The 18,339-nt window shown below is 37.7% G+C and overlaps 3 protein-coding genes across 3 annotated transcripts; 1 reads left to right on the forward strand and 2 right to left on the reverse strand.

The window, feature by feature from the left end:
- The first annotated feature begins 1,860 nt into the window (after positions 1 to 1,860).
- LOC101740684 (ubiquitin carboxyl-terminal hydrolase 39) lies at positions 1,861 to 6,096 on the forward strand. Its single transcript, XM_004928570.5, has 10 exons — positions 1,861 to 2,043; positions 2,124 to 2,272; positions 2,509 to 2,623; positions 3,370 to 3,545; positions 3,769 to 3,994; positions 4,158 to 4,281; positions 4,381 to 4,540; positions 4,725 to 4,915; positions 5,176 to 5,328; positions 5,962 to 6,096. Exons 1-10 carry the CDS (start codon positions 1,983 to 1,985, stop codon positions 6,056 to 6,058), a joined length of 1,452 nt encoding a protein of 483 aa, XP_004928627.1. The 5' UTR covers positions 1,861 to 1,982; the 3' UTR covers positions 6,059 to 6,096.
- Positions 6,090 to 9,676, reverse strand: LOC732882 (thioredoxin). Its single transcript, NM_001046883.2, is given in 6 exon segments — positions 6,090 to 6,844; positions 7,214 to 7,347; positions 8,266 to 8,415; positions 9,050 to 9,163; positions 9,272 to 9,428; positions 9,505 to 9,676. Coding segments are annotated over 6 exon segments (864 nt in total). The 5' UTR covers positions 9,603 to 9,676; the 3' UTR covers positions 6,090 to 6,633.
- A 1,337-nt stretch (positions 9,677 to 11,013) lies between these two features.
- Positions 11,014 to 13,334, reverse strand: LOC101739834 (tigger transposable element-derived protein 4). Its single transcript, XM_004928733.2, has 2 exons — positions 12,671 to 13,334; positions 11,014 to 12,555 (listed from the first exon to the last, which is right to left on the reverse strand). Exon 2 carries the CDS (start codon positions 12,489 to 12,491, stop codon positions 11,085 to 11,087), a length of 1,407 nt encoding a protein of 468 aa, XP_004928790.1. The 5' UTR covers positions 12,492 to 12,555; positions 12,671 to 13,334; the 3' UTR covers positions 11,014 to 11,084.
- Between the last annotated feature and the right edge of the window lie 5,005 nt (positions 13,335 to 18,339).

Genomic DNA, 18,339 nt, shown 5'->3' on the forward strand with positions numbered 1-18,339 from the left:
ATCCGCACTGGCGGTAAAAAAATCGCGCGGGAAAAAAATCTGTGACTTGATGCAAATAGAACGCGAAGCGGTGCGATTTATTTTCGCGCAAACATTTTATACCGTATAAAGTAAGGGCCTGTCCGCACAGCGATATTTCACCGCGAGGTTTTTATTCGCGCGTATTAAATTCCGCGATCGACATTACACCTAGTACGCACTGCGAATAAAATTTTGTACTATTTTCGTCAGTTTATTTAAGTTCTCGGCTGAGACGCACGTGTAAAATGGACAACCGAACAAAAATTTTAATTTATCTAATGCTAAGATGGCGTAACAAACGTATCAAAATATTTCATGAGAATTGGATTCACCCACTTACGGCATTGAGACCCATGAAAGTTTTTTCTACATAAAATATCAAGAGTGCGAAAATACAGCAAAAAGTTTTTTGGCTATTACAGAATGACAAAAATATCATTCGATAATTTACTACAACTACTTTACTACATCTTTTCAATAGCGAGGTTGTAGGACTATGAGCGAAATGCGCGAATTTTATTCCACAGTGCGAACATAGCCATACTTACTCTACACGATACAAAATATTCGCGCGGAAATAAATCGCACCGCTTCGCGTTCAATTTGCATCAAGTCACAGATTTTTTTCCCGCGCGATTTCGTTCCCGCCAGTGCGGATACTTCTATAATATTAAATGTGTTACAGAATTACGAGAAAAAAATCGCGCGGTGAAATATCGCTGTGCGGACAAGGCCTAAATATTACCAAAAATTGCCAAGTTACTCTATAATTACAATATTGGCAAAATAATAACTTTTTGGCGGAAATTCGAGGAGCGAAGCTTTCAAATATTAATCTATGAGCGTAGCAGTGTCAATTGTTTTATTTAATTTATGTAGTGTCTTTTCAGATTAAAATGCGTAATAATGGTGGTTAATTGACTGTATAATACCTTTGAAAGTGCACAAATGTATGAATATGCAACAAAGCCGTTAAATGTAGCTTCTCGGGATCTTTTTAAAAGTCCATTGAAAAAGTCTCAGAAAATAATTCCCATTTTACTGAGACTATATTTCATCTCATCTCATTACGTTTCATTTCATGCCAATTGATTATTGTTCCAAATTAATCAACTTCATTTCATTTCATATAATCATTTATCATAAGCAAAAAAATATGAAAGATTAGGCTGTATGGTATCATACTTTTGCCTTTCCAGTTCGAAAATAGAACACATACTCCTACTAAAATATTTTTTAATGGATTTTATGACACGGTAACTAAGATCTTTAGGTCAACTCTTAATAAAATTTATATTCTTATTTTTATGAAAAATGATAATATGAAGTGAAATGAGATGAGATGATATGGTATAAAATATAATCTCACTATGATAGTGGTCATTTACTGATACTTTTTAGTGAACTTTTTGGAGGATGGATAAGGTCTCAAGTATAGTTACAATGGCTGTCCCACCCTTCAAACCGAAACGCATTACTGCTTCACGGCACAAATAGGCAGGGTGGTGGTACCTACCCACGCGGATTCACAAGAGGTCCTTCCACCAGTAATTACGCAAATTATAATTTTGCGGGTTTGATTTTTATTACACGATGTTATGCCTTCACCGTGGAAGTCAATCGTTAACATTTGTTATGTATTTCAATAGAAAAATTGGTACCCACCTGAGATTCGAACATCGGTGCATTGCTCAACACGAATGCACCGGACGTCTTATCCTTTAGGCCACGACGACTTCATATTTCATACTATATTATCTCATTTCATTTCATACCACTTCGTATTACCATTTTTCATAAAAATAAGAATATAAATTTAATTAAGACCTGACCTAAAGGTCTTAGTTACCGTATCATAAAATCCCATAAAAAGTTCATTTAACGATTAATATTTACATTTTACATTTAGATTTCAGATTCTTCATTTAACTACATTGTCTAAAGTCTATGATAGTAATAAAATGACTGAAGAACAATCTAGAAAACGCAAAATAACTGATGAAAATGGGACTGACAAACAAGGTACTTGATAATGCAATTCTAACCTTCTATGATTCTGCACTCTACTGCTATTTGTAATCAAAGTATTATTATATTTTCAGGACGATATTCGAAAACTCAACAAATTCAATGTCCTTACCTGGATACTATCAATCGGCATGTTTTAGATTTTGACTTTGAGAAATTGTGCTCGGTTTCATTGACTAGAATCAATGTTTACGCTTGCTTAGTGTGCGGTAAATATTTTCAGGTAACAAAATATTTATGCAATTGTCATGGCTTTGGTGATTAGAGGCTTGAACTTTTTTTTACAGGCAAGTTACTTGTTTTCATGATGACGATTTTTATGAGCGCCAGTGTTGTTCCTGGCATTTCATTCCAGTTCTTTGCTGTAGTGATATGTAAGATAGGTTATTTATGTTGACTTAGGCATAAATTTGAATTAATCACTTGCGAAAAAATCATTAAAATCTATCTACTTTCCAGGGAAGAGGCACCAACACTCATGCCTACACACATTCAGTGGCTGATGGACACCATGTATTTTTGAATCTTAACACATTAAAGTTCTATTGTCTTCCTGACAATTATGAAGTTATTGGTAAATTACATATTTTTAACTTGGTTAGCTAAAATAGCTTTTATGTTAGATATAAATTAATTATAAATAAAATAATAATAAGATATAAATGAATTCGGTCAATTGATGATTTTGTGCATTGAAAATATTTATAAAATATTATGATTAAGAATTGGTGCATTTTACAGTTGTTAACACATGCGATAACTTAAAATAAATTGTTAGACTTTATTTTTGTAAGTAAATTAATAATAAGGAAAATTTGACTGATTTTTAAAATTTTATACACCAAAATGGAATCAAGTAAAATACTTTTAAGCTTAAATTTAGGTATCAATGACTAGAAGTACAGTAAAGCTTTAAAACTTGTAATAGTCTAATGGACAAGACACCCAGTGCATTTGTATTGGGCAGTGCAACTGTGGTGGTGTTTGAATTCTGTTGGCAGGTACCAATTTTTTTAATATGTATTTAACACTTCGTTGGTGAAGGAATGTATCAAATCCATCTTGTGATTATAATAAACTTGCATAAATTATAATTTGTTCTAAGGGTGACTTAAGAGCTTGCATTTGTAAGTACCACCACTCTGCCTATTTCTGCCGTGAAGCAATAATGTGCATTGGTGAAGGGGACAGCTACTGTTGTACTGTAAAACTGAGACTTAGAACTCCTGTTATAGGGATGCGGGTAATCACATAGCATCAGATGAGCCGGGAGCTAATCTACCTATCACAGTCATAAAAAAAGACAATTTCACATTTTAGACTCTTCATTGAATGACATCAAATATGTTTTGAACCCAACATTCACACCTGAACAGATCAAGCTTATAGATACTAACACAAAGATGTCACGAGCCATTGATGGCACAATGTATATGCCTGGCATTGTAGGCCTTAATAATATCAAGGCCAATGATTACTGTAATGTAATTTTGCAGGTCAGTATATGTTTTTATTAAATACATTTTATGATATGTACTGTTTTTATTGTATGATAAATGCGACTTATATTTTTGTTGCCGGCGATCTGTGAAAGTAGATGCGTTACAGTCAAACTGATTCTGTTTTAACCATTATGTATATTTGTAGTGAATAATTACACAGTGCTACAAAGTCTTAATATTGTCACAGTTTTATACTAAATTCATTTTATGATTTTAGTGTTTGTCACAAGTACGTCCCCTACGTAACTACTTTTTGAGAGAAGAGAACTATGCTAGTGTAAAAAGACCACCAGGGGACTCGTCTTTTTTACTTGTACAAAGATTTGGTGAATTATTACGCAAACTATGGAACCCCCGTGCTTTTAAAGCACATGTATCTCCTCACGAGATGTTGCAGGCTGTTGTGCTGTGGTCTAAGAAGCGATATCAGTTTATTAAGCAGAGTAAGATTTTAGTAGTTTTTTGGATATACGAACATGCTTTCTTAGTGTAATTTCTGTATATTATGCTAAAAAGTATGAATATTGATTGATCAGTTTTATATTTTAATTATATATTGTTTTATAATAATAATAAAAATTTATAAATAAATAAATTTTTGCTCAGGTGATCCAATAGACTTTCTGTCTTGGTTTCTAAATTCATTACACATGGCACTGAATGGTACAAAGAAGCCAAATAGCTCCATAATTTATAAGTCATTTCTGGGTCACATGAGGATCTATACAAGGTAAGATTTAAGCATCTGATTTTTTAAAGTTCAAAATAATTAACATTTAATCTATCATTATATGCAGTCAAAAATTTCTGAACAGACTGAAATTTTCAGAAAGTTGCCACCGCCGGATGCTGATGATGCAGCTAAAGTCGATCTTAGCAGTGAAGAGTACAATGAAATGATCACTGAGTCTCCATTTTTGTACCTCACATGTGATTTGCCTCCAACGCCATTGTTCACTGATGAGTTCCGCGAAAATATTATTCCACAGGTGAAAATACCTAGTATTGTTGCAATTTAAAAATTGTATTCACTAACTTTTTTATTTTTTTATTAAGACTGGTTTTTTTATATCAATTCACATCCACTTAAATAGGATTTAAAACAAAAAACTTAACATAAAAACTATTTGAAACTTCTGCTTGAATATTTTTAACATTCTTGTGATATTACAGGTAAATCTTTACCAGCTGTTGTCAAAATTCAATGGTCAAACATCAAAAGAATACAAGACTTATAAAGAGAACTTTTTGAAAAGATTTGAAATAACACAGCTGCCTCCTTATCTAATTCTTTACATAAAAAGGTTTACGAAAAATACTTTTTTCGTTGAAAAGAATCCTACAGTTGTAAACTTTCCTGTCAAGTGAGTCATTATTGTTCAGATCTTATTTGATAGAAAATAGTTGATTTAAGCTTGTATTAAATAACAAATTTAACTAAATTTAAAATTATCAAAACAGTTGAAAAATTGCGTTTATTTATTAATTTAATGATATTGGCATTTTGAACATTATTATTCGCAAAACGCAACGCTTTTCTGTTCTGGCCATAGAAGTGTTTTTAAAATGTCCATCATTCACAACAATGTTAGTTGTCTAAATTAATTAACCTATTTTATTTTAGAAACGTCGATTTTGGCGATATACTGACTGCGGAAATTAAGGCGAAACATAACGGAAAAACAATATACGAACTGGTTGGTAACATTGTTCATGATGGAACACCTGAGAAAGGGACATACAGAGCTCACGTGTTGCATAAGCCTACACAGCAGTGGTAATTATTACATATTTACTCATGGCAGGGGTGCGCTATCCGCTTGAGTGATGCGGAGTACCAATACAATTATGCCAACACTTTACTTGTCTTTTAAGATATTTGATCACAAAAAAGGTTTTAAAGCGTCCACACCCATCTTTAATTTATGTATTTTTCAATGCTTACTAATATTCACGTCAGTATTTTAGAGGTACCTATTATAGAGGTTGTTTTTTATTTTATAGTCAGTATTTTTAATGCAGTTAGGTTTTTGTTTTGTCAGTATCTACCATGCTGGTTATTCTGTAAATATCCGTATTAATAATTTCAAGACCACATGTTCACCTTATAAGTATTTTTCGAGAATTTCGCTATTATTCCCATATTTCTAGGAAATTGCATTTTAGAATATATCAAAGTTCTGTTAGGTCTTTCTTATCAACTTCTTCAGTCATAGTCCCACATATTCGATGCTCCTCCTAGTTTCGAAAACCTCGGGGGAGGATCGACCCTAGGCCTGAAACTCCTTCCAAGATTTTAATGATTGTAGTCAAGATAGCCTATGGCACGGTCGTAACCAAGAATAGCGTGTTTCCCAGTATATTAATAAAAACATTACTGCCAGTATTGAAAATTAATTTTTTGTCACAGGTATGAGATGCAAGATCTTCATGTTACCAGTATTTTACCTCAAATGATTACACTTACTGAAGCATATATACAAATATATGAACTAAAGCAGGACTAAAATGTTCATTAATAATAAATAAAATAAGTTATACATTACATACATTTCTTTTATTGAAATATACAAATTTGTGTTAAGAATTGTGTTTAACCAACTGGCCTCTGGAATGACCTCCTTACTTATAAAATATTTATTAAATATGTGGTAAAATATATTATTATATAATAGAAAATTCATACTTTACTATTTGACACAGTTTTAGAATAATTTTCACTATGCTGTGTTTCAAATATTGTAATTCTAAATTACAGAGTGGAACTGTTACTACACAATATATGTATTTTGCAATCATTTTTGTTTTACATGCAGTAGATTGCAAAATTTAATAATCAGCAATAAAAAGGCCATTTCTTTACGGAAATAAGTATATAAAATATTTGTTATTACTCTACATTGGTAGGTTTGCTATGAATGAAATTTATTCAACCACCCTTTTCTTTAGAATGTTGGGTAAAAGATGTCTCTACACAATACCCATGTCTTCAATAAGATTTTACATTTTGTACAAAGTCAGATTGTTAGAAATTTTAAAAACATTGTCTAGTGTGCCAAAATAAAGTACTACTGCAAACAACTTAATGGCTTTCACCTTTCTTGCCAGCTACTCTTTTAAATTCACCCATATTAGTTGTTGAGATTGGTGACCCATAGAAGGCAAGGTGATTGATTTCTGTCACTTCATCACCAGACTGGTTGTCTTTTATAAACAGTTGAATGTTTTGAACACTCTGGAATTTGACGAATTTAAGTGGTACAGGATTGCCTTCCAAGTCGCTCGGAGTTAGCCTGAAAATAAATATGATATCAGGCAGTCTTGTCTTTCATGATCATTTTTTTGCAGATTGTTGATCTTATGTGATTAAATTAGCATTAGCTATTTAACATACTATTTATAAAGAGGTATGAATGCTATTTCCTGTATCATTGTATTTATTCACCTTGTTTTTCTATCAAACTTATTTACTCTTGAATACCAGTTATAGGTTACAATCCTCCATAGATGGGCACTACCATCAATTCTTTAAGTCACGTCATGTGACTTTCATCACAAAGGTAGAGAATCAGAATTGTGAATATTTTAAGGTGGGTAGCAGAACTCATCTTGTGATAACTATGCCATACTAGCATAATAAATAGAATAAAAAAAGAGCTCACTCTAAGTCTTGCACTGATGAGTAACCAGCAGCCTGATCAAAGTCCAAAGTTCTGGGTTGATTGATGAATAACTTTATAGATTTGGGTCCTTTGTCAGCTGGACCTTTGATCTTTATTGAATGCAGTTTTACTAGCTGAAATTTTTAAGTTATATGTAAATTACTAATTTAAGCTTGTCATATTATGTTTAGTTTCGAATAATGATGATGTAGGTGTATTGTAAAATTTTATAACAACTATTTTACACATATATGTTTTCAAACCATACAGATTCAGTATTCTGACATTCAGAAAGCAATCTATGTACCTCACTCATTATTGGGCTAAGGCTTTGGAGAGCAAAAACGAAGTTCTCGCTGTGAGCCTCAATATTCTGAATGTCTTTGCATCTTTTGACCAAGTAACCAGCTTACAGAATTCCTGGGGGACTTCAGGTGGATCACCAAAGTCCTGAATAGAAATAGTATGAAAGTTGAAATGAACGACTGCTGCTCCGACTGTTAATCGACGATAGCAAAGGGGATTGGCAAAGTATACTCGTCATCAGTTTTTTTGAAACAGGCCACCACATCTTGTGTCAAAAGTCAAGAATTATCTGTGGTAGATCTGTGAATGGTGTGAATTAACTTTAGTTGTACAGCTGGAACCACTGCAGTAATCCACAGTGCATTCACAAACATCTTAAGATTGAAATAAAATCTTGTCAATGACTGAACCTACCTAACCTATGACAGCTCTTTCTTTAAATGAGATTTTGCTTAGATGGGTGGACGAGCTCACAGCCCACCTGGTGTTAAGTGGTTACTGGAGCCCATAGACATCTACAACGTGCGCCACCCACCTTGAGATATAAGTTGTAAGGTCTCACGTATAATTACAACGGCTGCCCCACCCTTCAAACCGAAACGCATTTGTTTCACGGCAGAAATAGGCAGGGCGGTGGTACCCACCTGCACAGACTCACAAGAGGTCCTACCACCAGTAAATATAAACATATCTTTTAATAGTAATAATTGCAAATATATTGTTCCTAAAATGCATGCATAAAGTACCTGATTGAATGATATATTGATTATCAATTGTTCATCACAGTAACTAGCAAGGTATCCCCTGTCATTTGTCAGTGCTTGGGCAAGTGGATGATCATCAGCCTCATTTAAACATTCACACTCACTCTTGGTAATGAATGTAATAAGATCCATCTGAAAAAATTGTAATGTTTTAAAAAGTAGTAAAATGAAAATTCTACATGTTTTTGTTAATTTCATAATAATATTTTCATCACTTTTCATGAGTTTTAGTAATTATTAAAAAAAATTCGTTTAATCTGGCATCATCATATCATTTTTTATTTAGATTATTTTCGCTTATGCAGTATGTCTCAAGGTTTGCATTTGTAACGCTTGCATATTTAAACATAAAGCTATCAGGAAATATATGATGCTAACCTGGAACACTTCTAAACACAGGTATGTATCCCATCTTGAGCCTACATCCTTATAAAAATACCACAGAATTAAAACAACATACTGAAGATTATGTTGAAAATTATGTGATGATCTTAAGCTCATCTGATGTGCTCTTTTAAAAGTTTGACAGGTAGAACAACATGATACATAATACATATTTGATACATAATATTTTGAAGTGATACAAAACATTAAAATAGTAATAAAAGTTTTAATTTATGTTCTAACTTTGGGTATGTAGATTTTTGTCTATTACTTATATGAAAGGGTTTTAACTCAATTCTATACATTGAGAGGATAGTCCGTATTTTGAATTGTAATAAATAAGAAAGATAATATGAAATTTGAGTAAATATTTTCAACTAACATGTCCAGCAACAGTATTGTCTTCATCTTCTTCTGCAACATCAGAGCCATAATACTGTCTAACTTTGTTTTCTAGTACAGTAGTATTGCCTCCTTCTAGTCTGTCGATTTTGGTCTATAATGAAAACGAAGTTATGTTTAAGCACTGAGGAACATTTCTAATGAAACAATAAGTTTTATTTTCTTGCTAGTTAATTCTAGCTTAGATATTTCTAGAACGTACCCTGTTTCTGTAGAAAATGAATGTGGGCATTGCACTGACGCCCTGAGCACTCGCTGTATCGGCGCATCTGTCTACGTCTACTTTGAGAAATACTGCTCTCGGAAACTTTGCTGGTAGCTGCTCGAAAAAAGGGGCAATCCTTTGGCACGGTGGACACCTATACAAACCATATAATAAAATAGCTTACAAATACAATAGGCAATGACTCGAAGTTTTGATCAAAGTTTACTTACCAAGTTGCTGTAAAGTCCACAACGACTAACTTGGTTCCAGCGTTAGCCATTTCAGTCTGGAAATGAGCATCATTTTGAATTACAGTGGCTAAGCCCATGGTTTAAAACAAATTCAATCGGAAGTGCTGATAAACTCGAAATTAGGCTATGTATATCGACGTCTCTCTGACGACGAGAATGATATTTCAAAATGGTTGAATTTTGACATATAAAGCTTTTTTTGTTATCGGCCCCTTGTAACTTGACTTTTTAGCTCAACTTTGAGAAAAACACAAAACAAATTGCAATTTCTTTTTAGAAAAACACTGAAAAACTTTGATTTTTGAGCCTGTAACAGTTCGTACAATAACGGTTAGCATTTAAATTTTACGAAGAAACAATAACTATATAGCTGGCAAGAAATTCACAGATCAAGCTTGAATTTAGTGCTGCTTAACCAAAACTAGATCTCGGAATTTACGATCAGTTATTCAAGTTGATTTACATCATGCTTGAGTAGCAAAACGAATTAACAATTAATTTCTTTTTTTATCCGGTCGATAGATTACGAGGGATAACTTAGGGTACTGAGACGTGGTCGCTCACAATGGGCGTCATCAGAAGGCTCAAGATCACCCAAAGAGCAATAGAGAGAGGCTAGGCTTGTAGGTTCCCTGCGATATCAAATCAGGTATGAGGAGATTCGCAAGAAAGCCATAGTATACGACATAGCCTAAAGGATTGCGACGTTGAAGTGGCAGTGGACATGGTACATTGCCCGTAGAACAAATGAATGATTGAACTGAAAATTTCTAGAGAGGCGACCGCGTACCTACCGAAGGACACAGCGTGAGTAAGCTTCGCATAAGATGGACTGACGAACTTTTGAGTTTCGTGGGCATCCGCTGGATGCAGGCAGCACAGGACCAGGCGTCGTAGCTAGGCTTGGAGGAGGTCTATAGCCAGTAGCGAAGTAATCGAATTACTGTATTGTCATCAGTCTACTGGAATCTATACTAATATTATAAAGAGGAAAGATTTGTTTGTTTGTTTGTTTCGAATAGGCTCCGAAACGACTGGACCGATTTGAAAAATTCTTTTTCCATTAGAAGCCGACATTGTCCCTGATGAACATAGGCTACTTTTTATTTTTTTTTAATTTTTTTTTTTGGTTTCATGTGTGTTTTAATGTTTCCGAAGCGAAGCGAGGGCGGGTCGCTAGTATTAATTAATAAGCAAAATTCATAGCACGAAAAGGTCACTAATAGTCAATAACGTGAGGTATTTTCACACTCGACAACAATTCTAAGTTGTTTTTTGGAATATTTTATGGCTTGGTTACGAGACCTTTATGCCAAGCGGTTTTTAGAATACAGTTTCAATCCGTGCGGTGGCCCTCAGTGTTGTGTAAAAGTGGTATTATTGTAAAACAGTAATCCAAAATTACCTCCAAGCTGTAGGAAGTATTTACAATTTTGAATTCTTATCCCATCTATTGCATAATTATAGTTTAAAATAAATTTGGACAAATTGAGACTAGATTATTGATTTATTTAACTAAAAATTTAAAAAATACGCATCTCCACATAATATAAATGCTGCTACATAGAATTATTTTTAGAAATCGAGCTTAAAATTATACTTTCTATTACAGACAAATTGTTGAGACCATTTTCAGAATCTAAAGATTTTAAATAATGCTTCAATGTAGTGACCGCTTGAAGCGCCGTAACTGATTTGTTATCAATGGTTTCACCATTGTTAATGATGATTTTATTAACTTTTTCTTTTATATTATTATCTGTAAATGTTGATTCTTGGTTAACGCCTTTTTCTACTTCACACGTCGCTAATTCATAATCAACATACAAATAGTCTTGGTATTTCATCAGTATTTGTTCTTTGTATTCGTCATCCTCGTCATCAACCTCATAATAGTCTCCGAAACCGGATTTCTTAAAATAAGATTGAATTGTATGAGCTTTAATGGACTCAAAGACATCAGTGAGGTATTTCAAGCACTGTTTAAAATCAACAGCTAGTCCCTCCTTGTATTTTTCAATCAATTTGATCCTATAATTCTGCTTAATAACCTTAATAATGCCTTGAGACATAGGCATTTCATGTTCAGCTTCAGGGGGTATGATAACCAAGTTTATGTTATTCAAGATTATGTCCTTTGGATGCACTGGACTCTCATCGACGAACAATACCACCAATCTCCCCTGAATTTCAAAATATTCGTCAAGAATGTATAACCAGTTTGTGAAAGCCAGTTTTGTCATCCAAGACTTAGGGTTAACTTGATATTGGCAGGGCAAGTCTTTATCTGAATTTTCAGTATTACCAATAATGAGTAGTGGTAATTTTTCTGATCCAATAGAATTCGAACATGCCAATACTGTGAACCGTTCTTCTGGCATTGTACCATCTTTACATATCTTGTCTACTATAGTAGACATGTCGTTTGGCATTAGCTTGTAAAACAATCCGAATTCATCAGCATTAAAAACATCACACGGTTCATAGTCTTTGACTAGTTCTTGATAGGATTCGTAAGTAAGGTCGGAGCCGTCATCACTGTCAAAGTCATTGTTTAACGAGAACGCGTGGCGCTGCTTAAAACGACTGTACCAACCACTGGAAGCCGTGAAATCGTAGACTTCTAATTCTTTAGCGATTTCTAAAGCTCTTTGTTTCATCATTGGCCCGTCCAGGGGAATATTCTGGGCGTTCATACTGACGATCCAGTCGATCAAAACATTCTCAATTTCAACATATTTACCGCTTTTATTTTTCTTTCGTTTTAAGTATGCACCACTTATGTTTTTACATCTATTTTCTACATCAGCCCTGTATTTTACAATCGTCGATAGTGTTGAGACAGGAATTTCAAGTTCAGCTGCTATTTGAGATTTTTTGTAATCTTGTGATTTTTTGTCGTAATATTGTAATATTTTCAATTTATCGTGAAATGAAAATGCTTTGCGTTTAGTCCTGAACGCCATTTTGTCGTTGTAACAGTACGTCCCAAGCCTTCGTAAACTTAGTTTGTCACTTAAGTTATTTTATCTATTATAAAATAATTATGATGATTTTGATTTGGTGGCACTTGATTGTGATATTCGAGTTAGTTGTAGCGCCTTGATAAAGAAATTTATTTCAAAAACTCTTATTTCGTTTATACAAAATAACGTATACCCAGCACAACGTATTAAGCGGCACTGAAGTATACGGAGTATTACGGAGATCGCGATCGAATACAACGGAACTGCTAGCGACTCCAAGTGAACAACGTATTAAACGACGCAACGTCATTACCTTATTAGTAGTATGGAAATTATTAAAGATAATAATTAAAATGTATGATTTTGAAATGATAATCTATTTTTATAATATTCAAACTATTCATTTTAATCAATAAAATTATGTGTGGTGTTTATTTTTATATTTAAGTGCCATCTGTTGGCTAACCTGAAAGCTAACAGTTACAGATTATACATGTTGCATACCTACAATTAATTATTTATTGTGCATTAAAAATGAAAATCAAACCCGTTAAAGATACAAGTTTGCGCGTTCACTGCGAAGAACGACCCCTTTGTCATGGCGCCGCAATTCCAAGGAGTATCCCTGCAACCTTCCGAGAGTATCGGGATACTTGGGGTCGCATTTCGAGCGATGTCCAGTTTCGGAGTCATTTGGAAGGCAAAGCCAAGTTGGCGTCCAAAATAATGGGATTCCTCAACAGAGCGAAGCGGTACTTTACGCTTGAACAAAGACTTGCATTTTAAAGCACAAGTCCAGCCTCGCGTGTAGTACTACTCCCATTTCTGGGCCGTGGCTCCGAAATACCAGCTTCTTCCATTTGATTACATACAGAAGAGGGCCGTTCGGATTGTCGATAATCTCATTCTCACGGATCGTTTGGAACCTCTGGGCCTGCGGAGGGACTTCGGTTCCCTTTGTATTTTGTACCGTATGTTACATGCGGAGTGCTCTGAGTAATTGCTTGAGGTGATCCCCTCATCTCCTTTTTATCATCGCACCTCCCGCCATCGAAGCAGAGTTCATCCACATTATCTGGAACCGCTGCGTTCATCGACAGTGCGTTTCCAGAGGTCTTTTTTGCCACGTACCATCCAGCTATGGAATGAGCTCCCCCCCATGGTGTTTCCCGGGCGCTATGACATGTCCTTCTTCAAACGAGGCTTGTGGAGAGTATTAAGCGGTAGGCAGCGGCTTGGCTCTGCTCCTGGCATTGCTGAAGTCCATGGGCCACGGTAACCACTCACCATCAGGTGGGTCGTATGCTCGTCTGCCTACGCGGATAGTTAAAAAAATATATCGCGAGTCGCGGCCATCTCAAATATATGTGTATATAGCTATTTTGTATGTTAAGAAGATATTATAGTCTAATTTAAAATCGGTATTGCATACCGAGAAGAATAAGTTTTCAAGTGTCTTAACTTAAAACATACTATTAATAATTTTTGCATGAAGTCGTCGTGGCCTAAAGGATAAGACGTCCGGTGCATTCGTATATAGCAGTCTTTCTCAAAGTGGGCGATAACGCCCCCTGGGGGGCGTTTGAAACCTAGAGGGGGGCGTTAAGGGGCCCAGGAAAAAATGGGGGGCGTTGATGTGGGTTAGGGGGGCGCTGTAAAATTTGTAATTTCATTTACTTAATTTACCCATTACCGTCCAATGTCAAATAGTATAGTAAGCCTAAACAGCTCACTTATTGTAAACATTGTTTACTATTTTATTTCTATATAATAATAGGTTGGGGAAAAAGTTTCTTCGCATTTTTTAAGAACATTCACAACATTTTTTAATATAGTTTATTCGCATTTAACTAAAGTATGTCGGTACCATTTTGTTCGATAACTTTTGCCATCTTATAGGTAGGGACATGATCCCATTGCTATAGAAAATTTGGGGCTTCTGATCAAAATACCGCGACAATTGGTTTTGGCAGTCCTCTCGTGATGTTAACCTGACACTGCCTAAAGAATTCTGAAGAGACCGAAACAGGTAAAAATCTGAAGGTGCAAGGTCAGGACTATACGGCGGATGCATTAACACCTCCCAGCCAAGCTCTCTTAATTTTTGCTGAGTGGCTAAAGATGTGTGAGGTCTAGCGTTATCGTGATGAAAAACCACACCCCTTCTGTTGATTAATTCCGGCCGCTTTCTCTCAACTCCTTGCTTTAATCTCATCAGTTGTTCGCAGTAGAGTTCAGAATCGATGGTGGCCTGGCCTGGTGGTAACAGCTCATAATGTATAATGCCCTTCCAATCCCACCACACACACAGCATCACCTTGTTGCGAGTTAACCCAGGTTTTGCCAGAGTCTGTGAAGCCTGACCGGCCTTTGACCACAACCTTTCTCGTACGTTCTTGTCGTACGTGATCCACTTTTCATCACCAGTTATCAGCTTCTTCAAAAATGGTTCGGTTTCATTACGTCGTAATAAAAAATCACAAATGAGTACACGGTTCATTAGGTTTCTTTCAGTGAGCTTTTTTGTGTACCCAGTTTTTTTCAAATGCGCCATAACTATTTTGTGGTCAATTCCCAGTTTTTCAGTTACGTCGTTTTTATTTTTTAATTTTTTTTTATTGCTTAGATGGGTGGACGAGCTCACAGCCCACCTGGTGTTAAGTGGTTACTGGAGCCCATAGACATCCACAACGTAAATGCGACACCCACCTTGAGATACAAGTTCTAAGGTCTCAAGTAGTTACAACGGCTGCCCCACCCTTCAAACCGAAACGCATTACTGCTTCACGGCAGAAATAGGCAGGGTGGTGGTACCCACCCGCGCGGACTCACAAGAGGTCCTACCACCAGTAATTACGCAAATTATAATTTTGCGGGTTTGATTTTTATTACACGATGTTATTCCTTCACCGTGGAAGTCAATCGTGAACATTTGTCGAGTACGTATTTCATTAGAAAAATTGGTACCCGCCTGCGGGATTCGAACACCGGTGCATCGCTTCAACACGAATGCACCGGACGTCTTATCCGTTAGGGCACGACGATTACAAACAAAATAACTACTGATATGCCGATCTTGCCCCACTTTTTCAAAAATGGCATCGATTTTATCCGTAATAGGGCGACCAGAGCGACGTGCATTTTTGACATCAAAATTTTCGGATTGAAAACGCTTAAACCAAATTTGTGCTACTCTCACAGACACTGCACTAGGTCCATAAACATCGCAATATTTTTTCACGGCTGGCGTTGCTTTTTTAACTTTTTTGTAGTAAAATTTTAAAATGTATCGAATATCTTCATTAGATTCACTCATCTTGACAGTACGAAAAATAAATAAAATCACACATCTTCCTAATTTTAATTTGGAATTATCTTCTTTCGAACTTAAACTTTTAATGATACCAAAACCAGCCAGATACAAATAGTATAGCCAAGGAGATTTTATTACAAGTTCATACATTTTTAAGCTATTGCATAGCTTTTATCGCGGGCCTTGAGCGCGGCGACCGCTCGCGCGGTTTAGCTTATGAGTATGAAGGGGACAGTTAAGGTTTTGCCTTTATTAAGGTTTAATATAGCGTGGTCTTGTTTTATTATTGTTTTAATATTCAATTATCATTGTCTAATTATAATGTCATAAGTTGATAAAAAATGCTATGCAATAGCTTTACCGCCGCAGTTCCCGAGTGCCACACGTTTTTTTTTTTTGTCAAGAGGAAATCGCCGGACTCCGCCCTTCACTGGGGATGGAGGGCGGGGCATGTCGGAGTCGAACCGACTAAAACCTCTTGTCGCTCAACAACCAGCATCCAAACCTCGCATGAGACAGAGCTCATGAAAAGGCAAAGGGGGGAAAGTGAAGCGTTTAGTGCGGAGCACATCTCTCCCATCGCCCTCCCCCTCGGGACGCCGGACTGGCGGTCGTCGGCACCACGACCACCAGCCCTCTCGGTCGGCAGGCTTTCCGAAGCCCGCCTAGATGGCGCCGGCTAGAATGGTCTATCCTACGGAATATCCCGCGGGTCTGAACCAGCGTGGGTTGAGGATAGCCGGCCTTCCATCACCCGGATGCTCATGCGTAAAACGTGTGCAGATCAGCTTGCACATCGTCTTCTTAGGCCCCCTTCGCCGGTCCCCAGGCCGACATGTGAGGGAGATCCGAAACACTTAGAGGGCCAGGGCTTGGGCCAGATTCGCCTCCCTGGACCCCGCTCGATGGCGGCGGGCCTGTGCATCTCTCACGCGCCCCGCCGCCTCCTTTAGCGAGATGGTGCACTCGCAGAAGTCGAGCATCGCCTTTCACGACTCGTCGTCACCGAGCATCGATGCCAGAACACTCGGCAACGACAAGTCGTTTCCTATTTTTGCGACGAGGACACGCCGCCGCCCCTCCCATGCGGGGCAGGCGACGAGCGTATGCTCTGCCGTGTCCAAGTCGCAACCACAATGGTCGCACTCTGCCGTCGGCTCGGCTCCGATCCGGTGCAGGAACTCACCGAAGCAACCATGCCCAGTGAGTACCTGCGTGAGCCGGAAAGTGAGGCGTCCTCTGTCACGATTCACCCAATTCACAAGAACCGGGCGAATCGCCTCGACGGTCCTACGACCAGCCGAAGGATCGACCAGCCGCCTGGACCATGACTCCAGCACGGACCGCCGAGATTGGGCCCTCCGCGCTCTGACCCCACCGGGGCTGGGACGCGCCACGCCCCGGGCACGAAGGTTAGCCCGCCACTGATAGTCAGCGGCGGGCGCCTCCGCCTCCAGGACCCAAAGCGGCGTCCCAGCCAGTACACACGCCGCCTCGAAAGAGATGGTGCGATAACCACGGATGATCCTGACCGCGATGGTGCGTTGCGGCCGTTGCAGCAACTTCGCTACCCCCACGGCCAGTGACTGGCCCCACGCGGGCGCCTCGTATAAGGCGCGTCACCTGGTCAGGCCCCCCGATGTTGGGAAGAAGCCGGCTTAACATGCCGGCCACCCCCAACAAACGAGGGACCAGGTTCTGAAAGTGAACACGGAAGGTCCAACGACTGTCCAGAATGAGGCCGAGGTACTTCAACTGCACCCGACCCGATACGGACGCCTCCAACCACGATATGGGCATCGACAGGTGACACTCTCCGCGGCCTGTGGAATCACATGGCCTCGGTTTTACTGAGTGTCACGTCGAGGCCTAATCTCCTGATTTTGCCGATGACATGCGCCACCCCAGCGGTAGCAAGACGAGCAAACTCAACAAAACTCCCTCCCGGGACATGACCAGCGTGTCGTCTGCGTAACAGATTACGCTTAGGCCCGGGAGGAGGGCACCTCTCAGTACCCAGCCATACCCGATATTCCACAAAAGGAGGCCGAGCACCGACCCCTGTGGAACATCGCGCACGACCGGGAACCTGTGCACGATCCCACCGTGCTCAGTACACGTGACCGATCTGTCCTCCAAGTAGAAAGCCACCAGTCGGCGAAGGTAGGGGGGCACTCCATGTCTTACCAGGAACATTTTTTAAATAAAAGAACACTTATTGCGGCATAACTATAATAGTTAGACATATGCTGTCGCGCACTTTTTGTAAATAATAATGTTTTTTACAAAGTCGTAGTACATTATTTTATTCTATCATCAATAGTTTTCGTAGGGCACGCGACGTAAATAATATTTTAGGTAAATTTTTTTTACACCTTGGGTTATTGGATACCTAATTTTTTTCAAAAAAGATTATAGCTTATGTCACTCGGGAATAGTGAAGCTTCCAAATAGTGAAAGAATTTTTCAAATCGTTTTAGTAGTTTCGGAGCCTATTGAATACAAACAAACAAATCTTTCCTCTTTATAATATTA

Source organism: Bombyx mori, chromosome 15 (assembly GCF_030269925.1).
Source record: "Bombyx mori chromosome 15, ASM3026992v2".
In the NCBI taxonomy this organism is placed as follows: Eukaryota; Metazoa; Arthropoda; class Insecta; order Lepidoptera; family Bombycidae; genus Bombyx; species Bombyx mori.